This window comes from Drosophila nasuta, chromosome X (genome assembly GCF_023558535.2).
Source record: "Drosophila nasuta strain 15112-1781.00 chromosome X, ASM2355853v1, whole genome shotgun sequence".
In the NCBI taxonomy this organism is placed as follows: Eukaryota; Metazoa; Arthropoda; class Insecta; order Diptera; family Drosophilidae; genus Drosophila; species Drosophila nasuta.
In genome coordinates this window covers 16,943,530-16,955,929 of record NC_083459.1, presented here as the reverse complement: position 1 = coordinate 16,955,929, position 12,400 = coordinate 16,943,530, and the positions used below count along the sequence as shown (strand labels likewise).

The following is a 12,400-nucleotide window of genomic DNA, read 5'->3' as shown; positions in this document are numbered from 1 at the left end:
TAGTGAAAGTGTTGGAATAGTTTTCAACTGACATGCTAAAGACATAACTGAAGGCAAGTTCTACAAAATGGAGACTCTTAAATTACAGCTACTTCATTATTATAATTTACATTCTTGAAATGATCCTTAAGGAATTTCAGCAGTGTTTGCATTAGTTTAATACTATATATAAAAAGTTTAGTGTGCTCAAAATTAAATAATGAAATACATATTTCGATTAAAGTGTAAACATGAATTTTCATTGATTGAAATATTAAAATATATTAAAACATATATAAAATAAAATATATTTCGAAAACCAAGAAATTCTACTATATTTTATATCACGTTTTGTGTTGCTTTAATAAGTTTTTGTAGACTATTTGTAGAATCAATTTATATGAAATGATGAAAGCTTTCGATGAATAATTTCGTAACCATGTAGTGAACCAAGTAGTGTCATAAATCGGTTTGCTGTGCTGCAGTTGTAATTAGCTAGTGCTGACTGTATTAAGGTGCTGGGGAAGTGGAGCGAAGTTCATGACTTTTTCGGGGTTGCCTGCTTTAACGCACTTTTTACGCATCTGCCTCATTAGTTTGTAGACTTTTCCCCATTTTTCCGCATTCCGTGTGCAATTAAAAGCATGCCTCTCTCCCTTTTCTCGTCTTCTTTGTCTTGCTTTCTTTTACATCTATTTGCTGTGGTTATCTTAGACAGAGAAGAACGCGTGAGCAAGGGTTGGAGGAGAAGTTCAATGCTGAAGTGCTTTCAGCTGCTGAGTTGCTGCTCTTCTTTATTGACGCAGCGCCATCAAACCGAACCAGGTGGATGGCTGCAAAGTACTTGCGTGTCGAGTAACTACTTCAAGCAACCGTCACCCAGACTTGTCTCTCTCTCTCTCTCACTCTTTCGCTAAATTTCCCTCTCTTTCTTTCTCCTTCTCTCCGTGCTGAGACATTGCGTTGGGTTCTTGTGCATAAGGACATTTAATTAAACACTCATTGCTGCAGCTTTACGACAAGACCCTTCATTTTCCCGCCCCACTCACATTTCCGCATTGAAGCAATCTTTTGCCACAGAGTCACCTCACAGCACCTGCAGCACACTTTGACCTCCACAGCAAAGAACTAGACTGCGGTTGTATACTCTAACTGCAAAAAGGGGATTTTTCTGCTGAAGCCAAACTCGTGTAAACGGCTGCTAAATTAAATTTTCTAACTATTCTAAAAATTTCAATACAATTGCTTAACAAATACAGCAGATATGCAAGAAATATTAAGTGTTGAATTAACATACATTGTTGCAGCGCCATCTAGCGTTTGCAGTACTAAGAAAAACTGAATGTGAAATTATTAAACGCTGCAGCAGCGCCATCTAGTGTTCATAATATACCACGGCAACTGCTGCATTTGTAAAGAGTTTGCTTGAAGTGTTATAAATATGTAGTTTTTATAAAAAAATAATAAAAAAAAGAAATTGTAAATAAATACGAAATTGTACAAAGAGCATCGCATAGTCGGGTAGACTCGCCCACGCATTTTATCCCTCATGTATTTTTCTTTTTAAATGCGCTGCTTCTGTTGTTATAAAACTATTAGTTTGCCAGCGGCTTAGGCTGCGGTTCTGTCGTGCTAGGGGCATGATAAAACAGGCTCAAAGCACGTTTATTTATGTCTTACAGAGAGGGAAGTAGGGAGCGCAAATGACGGAGAGAGAGAGAGAGAGAGAGAGAAAGAGAGACATCTTAACGCACACCTGAAGTAATTAAATAGTTGAAATAAGCTCGCTCTAATATTTATATGCCATAAATTAAACAAACAAAAGGCGCACACAATGCGGCAAAGACGAAGAAGTTAACAGTGCCAGAGAGATGAAGCTGGCACATCAAACACAGATAGAGGGAGACTACTACATATAAGAGAGACGGAAGGGGGGAAGGAGTGCCAGACAAGTGAAAGGACGTAAAGAGACGACGCGTTGACACGTACGCAAAATAAATTTGTTAAGAACGCAATAAGAGCGAACATTTTGTCGCCATTTAAGCGCGATAAATTATTGCAAGAGACAGACAGAGCCAGAGAGACAGAGAGAGAGAGAGAGAGAGCAATATAGTGTGCGACAGAGAAAGGGATACAAGTTGAGAGCTTGGCGTGCGTCTTATTAAATTAAAATGAAATTTAAACTTGATCTTGCGCCAGGCAACAAACGAGACACGCAGCAAGCGACCAGAGGTTGTAGCTTTCCCCCTCCCCCCAGCCAAATTGGCCATCTTGCAACAGCCAAAACAGCAGCAGCAACAGCAGCAACAGCAACAACTACAGTAAGGAGGAGTGGCATCAACCAGCTGTCTGTCTACAAGTCGTGAGAGAGACGAGTGAAAGAAGGACCAATAGAGCAGCAGCTTCCAAGCACCGAGCACCGAGGACAAAGTTGTGCGCGTTTTGTCTGGCGTCAGTCAAAGCTTAAGCAAAGTTGTAAAGGCAACGGGGTACTTAGAAATTGGTCGCTCAAAGATATTTAAATATATAAATCTTAAATAACAAGCAATAAATGCAGCCAGCTGCCCTTGCATCCAGACTTTCGACACAGCTTCACAACTTCCACCATCCACTGCGACGGCGACTTTGACTTTGACTCTGCACAGCTCAGACGCCAGTTAGAGGAGAGTTTCTGAGCTCTCTGCTGTGTGCAGCAAACTTTTAATCAAAATGTGCGGCACACAGAGTCCTTCTAGCTGTCTGGCAGTCTGGCACTCTGAACAGCACTAGAGTTTCAGCTTGCCAGTTTCCCACTCAACAGCAACAGCAACTGTGCAACTCAAGATGCCGAGGCCAATGTAAAACGGACTCATACAAAATCCATTTATGCGCAGAAAACTCCTCAGCATGCATTACACACTTTGGCAAATTAACCTGAATGAATGCATTCTCCTTCAATATTCTCATAGGCTTCTTCTTCTTTGCAATAATTAGATTACTGCAAATGCCATTTGCATTTCGAGCATCGAACATCGAACAAATCGAACAATGCAAAGTGCTTGGCCATACATTTTAAGTAATTGTATGAAAAGCAGCTCTTGAATTTAAATTTGGCATTGCTGTAAGGTGAGCTTATAAACAAAATATTGTGTTAACAAACATTATTGAATTTTCAACATTTGTTTTCTTTCTAGGCCAGTAACATTTAATATTAACCTTTTCTGAAGTTTGTATAAGCGTCAATTTATTGTACTGGAAAAATGCCTAACTTTATTTCAAATTTAATCATTATTACATATTATATTTTGCACACCATAGAATTACTTTATACCAGCTACAGGATATGTATGTAACGGACAGAAGGAGGTATCTCGGACCATAAAAAGTATATATACTAACATATATTTGTAATCGGTCTGTCCGTCTGTCTGTCTGTCCGTTCTATATCTCAGAGCCTATACTTACTACTGGTGTTAATTGCCTTGGCTGGCAATCTAGTATATTTGAGTACTCCATGATATATTTTGAATGTACATAGTACTGGATCAATATACCAAATATAGCCTTTGGTATATTTTAAAATAAATACCGCATTAAAAATGGGATCGAACTGAAGCTTTCCAATTTGTTTATTTATAAATTTATTGCACAGGAAATACGTATTACTTTATTTCAAATTGAATCGTTACTACAAATTATGTTTTTCACACTAAAGAATTACTTCAGTCGTGTATATTTATATTTATTTTTATTTTTATACTATCAATGCTGATTACTGCATAATTGCAATAAAAATTACGAATGCGAATGAATAATGTTGTTGTTCATTTTATTTAGCATTCAAGAGTTGAATACAATTTGTTGGGTTTTCTTTCGCATTTGGTAATTAACTTTTGCTCAGCGAATGATTAATTGGGCACAATTGTGAAACACACACACACACACAGACACACAAAGCATTTATGAAAGCATAACATGTGACACAATTTGAGCATAATAAATATTGTGATGACATTAATAATAATTGCAAATAAATACAATGTTTGAATACTAATGCGATCAGTTTGCTAGCAAAAGCAAAAGCAAAAGCAAAGGCAAAGGCACTTGTTTGACTCGGTAAACCTCAGCTTAAATGCTTGAATTTTGCATTTGATATGCGAGTGAATGGAGTGAGTGTGAGTGTGAGTTTGTGTGTGAGTGTTTTGAACAGCATTCAGTATTCATCAGAAATGGCTGCTTACTATATTCGTAAATTCCCCTTTGGCCACAATTCTTGTAAGTCAGAGGCGGGGCTTTTATCAAAGGCGGGGCCAAATGGTTTTAGCTTTGTGCTGCACACCTTAGGTTACACACACACACATACACACACACACACACACACACACACACACACACACACACACACACACACACACACACACACACACACACACACACACACACACACACACACACACACACACACACACACACACACACACACACACACACACACATCTTTACATATGAGGGAGAGCGAAATTTCAGCGATTGCCAAATTCCAACAACCAACAAAATGCGGTTTGTGTGCGTGTGTGTGTAAATTTGGCAAAATTTGCATAAATAAAATTGGTATAATAAAATGTAAACATTTTGCTAAGCAAATTGTTGGCGTACACACGCACACACACACACACACACACACATACATACACACGTAAGTATTTGTGTTGTAGTTGTGGAAGTCGCTGCGAGAGATGCTTACAAATATTTGTTGAGTCAACAAATTTGCATTGAAAGCAAGAAGGCAGCACACGAGCCAAGCTCCAAGAGAGAGGGACAGAGAGAGAGAGGGGGAGGGGCAAAGGGGATGAAGCTGAGGCAATTTGTGGAAATATGCGGCGTATACTTACTGCACTGCGACTCATCCGACTTGTCCTCACAGTCCTCGATCATGTCGCAACGATGATGCGGTGGGATGCAGTACGTCTTATTGAAAACATATTGCCCGCAATTTAGCTGAGGTGTCTCACATTCCGGAGGCGCTATAGCGAAAGAGACAGAGAGATAGAGAGAGAGAGAGAGAGAGAGAGATTCGATATGTGAGTGATTGCCTGCTGCTGGTGCATATTGTTGGGATATTTTACTTACGACACGACTGCATCTCATCCTCGCCATCGTCACAATCCTTTTGGTAATTGCACACCCAATGCGACGTTATGCATTTGCCGTTGTTGCAACGAAACATTTCCGGTGGGCATGGAAATTCCGATGGAGCTATCGAACTGATGCCGGCGCCCTCGCCAAATCGCGTGTCTGCAAATGGATGGAGAGAAGAGAAGAAGAGACCTTGGTTAGACAGGGATAAAGTGATGCAATCGTAAAGCTGGACGTTGTCATAAAGCACTCGCTATGCTGCTCGCTGCTCGCTGCTCAGGCACAAATCATCATCATCAGCAGCAGCAGCAGGAGTTCGCCTCCACGTTGCATGATTTGTCACCGTTCGTTCTATAAGTTGTGCTTGGGGTAAATGGCAATCAGTATTCAATTGATAAATATTCATTCATGCCCATAAAGACTTTGGCAAAGTCTTTAAACGCACTGCATTTAAGCAACTTCACTCGCTCTTATATTCTGGATTATCCACAACACACAGCACACACACAACAATAATAATAACAACAACAGCAGCAACAAGGACAGTAACAATGGCTCTGGAAAAACAAGCATCGAACATAATAAACCCGACTTTTGCCCACTGCAATCACAAAAGCCTATAGAAAACTCTGCTGCCGCTGTGCCAACTTTAAGCTCTGGGCCACAATAACAAACAACTGCAAACAATGCTGAAAGGTGAACGGACAAATCGCTTTGCCCTGCTCTCAATATACCCTGGCAGTACACATTTTACAATGAATTTGTCAAAGTATTAAGAGAGAGAGTTTAATTGAAGTACTATATTAAACAAATAAAGTTTATTATTTTAAAAGAAATAGAGAAATAACTCAAACTCAAACTAAATTAAAGTTGAGTTAAACATTCAAGGGAAAGTTAACTTAACTTTAATGAAAAACATTTATTGTTTATCATTTGAGTAATTTCTACTTTTCCTTATGAAATTATTAACTTTATTAGCAGTAGCTTATTTGTATTTCATCTTTACAAAATTAAATTTGCATTAACTTTGTTGAACATAAAATTTGAAATGTAACTTTACATTTTCTTGAAATTATTATTATCATTATTTTATTGAAATAACGAACACAATTACTTATTGAGATGAGCCAGAAGGACTAAAGGTTAATTTTCTTGAAATATTTTTATCTAGCACTTACTAAATGCAAATTTTAATATTGAGATATTTTATTGTCTTTCGCATAAACATTAAATTTGCAAAACATATTCAATGAAAAATAGAAAATCATTTTGTTTTTAGAATTTTTGCTTGAAATAATAAAAAGTAAAACTTTAAAGTATTCAACAATTTTGTAACTACAAAAAAAGTATCTTTAGCATGAAGTTATCAATTAATTTTAGTTTTGATTATTTGTCAATCTTAGAAATTTAAAAAATAAAAGAAAGTTGTGAATATTGCGTATACGCAACATATACCCATTAAAGCTATAATTCTATTTGAAAAACATTTTTGAATGTATCAATTTATTTGAACTTTGATTATTTTAAAAAGTTTGTCAATAAATTTGCAAAGAATTTGCAAATATTGCGTATACGCAACATATACCCAAGCTACACTTTTTAGGGTATGCTGTGTGGCGTAGTGTTGCAGGCAACGTTGCCTGTTGCCAGTTGCCAGTTGCCAGTGACATTGACCACACTTGCCGAGGCTATTTGTGAGATTTTCATATTTCTATTATGATTACAACACGACAAACGGGATTGGTTTTGGCAGCGATTGTTTGCTGCCTCTTGTTTCGACATTGCCTTAAAATTAAAGGAGCAGCCAGCAGCCATAACAGACAAAGACAGAGAAGGAAAGAGAGAGAGAGAGAGAGAGAAATGGGCACAGTGCAGACAGAGAGACAAAAACAACATGTTGTCGTTTGGCATTAAAGTTGGCAAGTTTGTGGCTAAATATCTGCAGCAAGTTCTTTTTTAGCACGTTGTGCCTAGGCTGTTGTCGTCGTCGTCGTCTGCCACTCTAGTTGTTGTTGCTGCGGCTGTTTGGGGAACGTGCCGCAGCGACAGAGCAGAAATGAGCGCAGCCGGCGCATTTTGGCAGCATTAATTTCTCCCGTGTGTCACATAACGTTGCCTCTAGTCGTAGCTCCTGTTGTTGGTGTTGTTGTTGTTGCTGTAGTTGCTCCCGGTGCTGTTAGACGTGTTTATGGAGTCACTTGCCAGCCAGTTTCCTTGCCAGCACATCCTTAGTTTCCCCCAGTTGGCTGCAGCAGCACGTAGCCAAGTTGCGACTTCCTCTCATCATTTCCTGCCTGCCTGTCTGTCCCCCTCTCTCTCTCTCTCTCTCTCTCTCTGCCCATCTATCTATCTATCTTCTTCCTCGGTGACAGTGTCGCTTTGCTAGCGTTGACAAACAAATTAAGCTCCAATTGTTTAGCACTTGGCAGCAACCAAAAAGATACATCCACTGCCAGCAATTCTGCAGTTTGCATTTTGCAATTTTTGCACTCGAGCACATTGTAGGTGTCAGCTACAGCATAATTAGTAGCTTGTTGTTGTTGTTGTTGTTCTTGCTGTTGTTGTTGTAGTAGTCGTAGTAGTAAATTGGCGACTCATGTGTTTTATTTGCATTTAAATTGCTTTTTGCCATTAATTATAGGTGCTTTTGAGTGCAATCGTGCATTGTTTTTTCCACGCGCACGTGCATTATTATTAATAAGTGCCCGAAAGGCCCTTTGAAGTATGTGCAATGGCATTTCCCAGCTCCGTTGCCAGCCGTTCGCTTCGTTCATCGAACGAAAAAATCATCAAATATACATTAAAAAAGAAGCACACAAATTGCACATAGCGCTGAAAATGCGGACACGTGAACGTGAGCACAACTGGGTGTGTGTGCGAGTGTGTGTGTGTGTGTGTGTGTGTGTGTGTTTGCCCCTTGACAAGCGACAGCCTCCTGCGACTCTCCAACTGCGACTCTGTTGCCCAGTCGAGTCGAGTCGAGTCGAGTCGAGTCAGTCTCGGCTCGGTCGACGCCCACGTCAGCGCTAAAAATAATAGGCCGCCTGTGTGCATACTAATGAGTCCCCGAACGAGAAGTGCCTCCTCTCTCTCTCTCTCCGTTCCTCTCTCCGTCTCTTTCTCTATGTCTGTCCAGCCTGATGTTTGAGCTTGCAATTATGCCAGCTGTCTGTCCGAGTCTGGCTGTTGTCTGGCAACGCTTCGTGTTCTTTTGCTTTGCTTTTTTTTTTTTTTGCTTGCTGCCCTCCTCTTTTACATACTCGTACATATATCTTTCTACTCTGATCCTTCACTTTTCAGCTAATATGCCACTCCAAAAACATGCTCATATCAATTGTTGCAATCACTTGCCATAAATTGCCTTGCTTTCCATATAAATATGCAATTTTCAATTAAGTTTTTCAACCCAATTATGGTCATTGAAATATGCTTAAACTTTTTTTTACCCGCTACCCAGAAAGTGACATCTCCGACCGCAGACGAGACTATATAGCCATGTCTGTATATCTGTATGAATACCTACGTATTGTAGATTCCCTACGTACTAATGGTCATGGTTGCTTTGCCTGGCAATCTGGTATATTTTGCACTCTATGGTATATTTTGATAGTAGTACTGTATCAGTAAGGCAAATTTAAGCTTTGGTATATTTTCAGTATTTTTAATGTACATGTTGGAAATAATATGTACTATATTGTACTATACCAATATACCAAATATAGCCTTTAGTATTTTGTTGTATATTGCGGTATATTATTTGGTATATTTTAAGATCAATACCGCACTCCGCAATATAAATATACCAAATATAACCTTTAGTATTTTGTAGTATTTTTTGCGGTATATTATTATTTTAACTAAAATACCGCACTTTTTTGCTTTAATTCAAAATGGATAGCGGATATCTAACAGTTGAGCACACTCAACTGTAGCTTTCTTACTCGTTTGAAATTGCAACTTAAATTAAGCATTTTATAATATTATAATATTTATAGTTTTTATTTATATAATATATACAATGCAGGTTTTGTTGGCCACTTCAAGCGCTCATCAAAGTTTGCAATGGAAAAATGTAGATTAGACTGAGTTAGTCTGTTATGTTTTATTATTTAGCTTAAGCCGCAGCTTCTGCGTTGGTTAAAATTCCTTTATAACCCTTTTTAAAAAAGATTACTACAAATTAAAAATAATTACGACATTCACACTACTATTAAATAATAATAAACTCTGCGGATGAAAAGGAACTCGCTAAAGTCGAGTAATAAAAAGGAAACTTATCAGATCATCTACTTGGCGTCTTTTTGGCGTTACATTTATTTATTTAACATGATTTTAACCCTTTTGCGTGCTGAGTGTGTGTGTGTGTGTGTTTGTTGTTTGCTCGCTTCACTGTTGTTTGTTTGACTGTTGCTGTGTTGCCTTTGCTTGTTGTGTTTTTTATTATTTGTATTTGTTATTATTTGTTTTTGTCTGTTTTGCCATGGTGCGTATGTTTTAATTTTGCATATTAATTTTTATTTATTTATTTAATTTGCTCTTTTTATTTGTTGCGTTTCTTCATAAAGTACTTTGATTGTTGTCCGTCGCGGGTTATTCTGCATAAATATGAGCATTTATTATTATTTTATTTTCTTTTTTCTTTACATTTTTTTTTCAACCCATTTCATGTAGCAGCCGAATACTCCTGTGCATTTAATGTTTTATTATGCATATGCGAGTTGGGAAATATATATTTATGTGTATAAGAAGAGCCTTTAAACACTTGCGTTTGCCATTTACATTTTTATTTGCCGTACCCAATGGAGTCTTTAAAATAAAAAATAAACTACAAAAAAAAAGAAGATGGGGTATGATGAGGCATATCAGTTGCAATTTGGTAGACAAACTTTTGGAATTAATATTAATGTTGTCTTTCAATACTAATTGTAATAAATTTGCTTCTAATTATTAGTCAACATTTGTTTTTACTGCGTCTCTTGCAGTCGAGCAAACTCGTCAACAGTTTATTTGTTTATGCACTGGGATAACCATGTGTCTGTTTTCTGGTTCACATTTTTTTCTCTGCTCTGTTCAGTTGCTGTGTTATTTGTTGAAATTTATTATATTCAATACTTTGTGCTGTAGCTACATTTGTCATTCGTGATTTAGTGACATGAGCGTAGAATGTAATATTCATTGGCCATTTTATGCTTTTCAATAATCAATGCGCCATTATAAATAATTAATGTGGCACTCCCACGCGTAAATATAGCATTAACATGCCATGTACTAAATTGCACACAAATACAAATAGCGCCCATTCCTCCCTGCTCCCGCATCGCCCGGAAAAAATCAGGGACGCACAAATGTGCTACTCAGCCAAAGTGGCGTATACGTGATTTTCGATTCACCGTCATGCGAAGGGCAACTGCAATAATTTGCGGCGACCAACAGTCAAGCGATTACACACAGCCAAAAGGAAATCGTTTGAGGATGTGGAGAGTGGTGAGTGGTGAGAGGGGAAAAGGGAAAGGGGAAAGGAGGGGAGGCAGAACGTCTTCTATGATGTGTCTTCATTATTTTCGTATAACTCTTTGCGCGTCCGCGAAAGTTGGCATCGCACACACACACACACACACACGCAGAGTTCTTGACTGAAACTTGTACATTTCTCTGCACGTTTTCTTGCCTTTTTTTTTTCTCTTACTCTTTGTCTTTTATCTTCATGTTTCGACCGCATTACACGCACACTCACACACACTGGAAGCTGTGTAAAACGAACTAAAAAGTGCCATAAACGAAGCGCCAAGCGTCCAAAAATGTTGCTGAAAGTTACTCGAACAGATGCCCCAAAAAGTATGCTAGAGATGGATTGACTTTATGCAGACGTTACCACACACATCCATGGCCATCGACTACCACAGCCACAGCCACAGCAACGACAACGACAACGGCAAACAGGCAACCACTCGCATTGCCATCAATAAATAATAAATTGCCTATAAAAACTGATAAATTCATTGATGAATCTCGAAGCTTGGCGTGTTATCCGCTTCCCACCATTTTGCGAATGCTCTCCTACAGTAGACATTCAAATAAATATTCTACTCCATCAAAACAAAAATATATGAAGTCGGAATGAGTTTGAAAATGATATTTACTCAATAATAGACAAATTAAAATTCAAGTTTTAAACAGATTTTAACACAAATTTAATAATATTTAAAAATGTTGTTGTTCATATTTTAAACTATTAAATTGGTAAATAGATTTAAAAAAACAAATATTACAATTTACCATTTAATAATTACACAATAAAAATGGCAAAACACTTTAACTTTCAATGGAAGTATTTTTTAAAAAAGTATTATATATAAAATAAGTCTGAAAATTAAATTCACTCAATAATATTGTAGAAAAATTGAAATTAAAATTGTATTTTTTCAATATATAATTTCGAATTTCTTCATTTAGTGTCAATATAAAAATAATTAATTACATTTCCAGTATTAAATAAATTAGATAAATATTCAAATAGGTCTGCAAATTAAATGTTGAACTTAAAATTTCAGTTAAATAGGGAGATAAAACAGAAATGTAATATTATTAAAAAATCAAACAACTTTTTCATGTCAACTTTCTTCAAGCAGAGTAATCCCAATGCACAATAAAATATTTGAAAACTTAAAAACGGGAAAGCATTAAATAAGGGTCGAAGCAAAGTTGTGCACATTAATCAATTGTTCAATAGAAATGATAATTCTTAATCTCCGCATATTTCAAATACCAAGCACACACTCGGAAGTGTCCAAGTGTGTAATAATTCCTGAGAGTTTACTGTACTCTGGCTACTATTGCCGAATGCGATGCCTTACTCCTTACTCCATACTCCACCGCACCGCACCGTTCAGTGCAGTGTTCGGTGTGTGAGTAATGGAAATTCATGACGGCAATGTAGAAAATCGAAAAAGAGAAATGGTAACTTTAAATGCAAGCCACTTGCATGCCACTTGCCAGTTGGCAGTAGCCAAGTTGCGACTTCCCAAGTTGCAAGTTACTGGTTGCAAGTTGCAAGCTGGCTCTCTGCTTGCCATACGTACAACTGTGCACTGTGCAACACACTGACACTATCTGTGATTTTGCGGTAGTTATATTCAGTAATCGGAATCTGTATGGTTAGCCATCTATTCATGGCATACTTAGGAGAGCACCGAAGAACAACTTCTTTTTTACGCTTTTCAGGCTGGCGATTTTTCCTTTTTTCTTTTTTGCCTTGTTTGTCTGTGCACAAACATTGATTTATGTGCGTGCACATTTATGTGTGAGT

General features: G+C 37.5%; 1 protein-coding gene across 1 annotated transcript in view; it reads right to left on the bottom strand.

The window, feature by feature from the left end:
- Positions 1–12,400, bottom strand: part of LOC132795203 (low-density lipoprotein receptor-related protein 2) — a 182,147-nt gene that overhangs the window by 24,915 nt on the left and 144,832 nt on the right. The window contains 2 exon segments of the mRNA XM_060805789.1: positions 4,851–4,982; positions 5,089–5,253. Coding sequence (XP_060661772.1) covers positions 4,851–4,982; positions 5,089–5,253 — 297 coding nt within the window.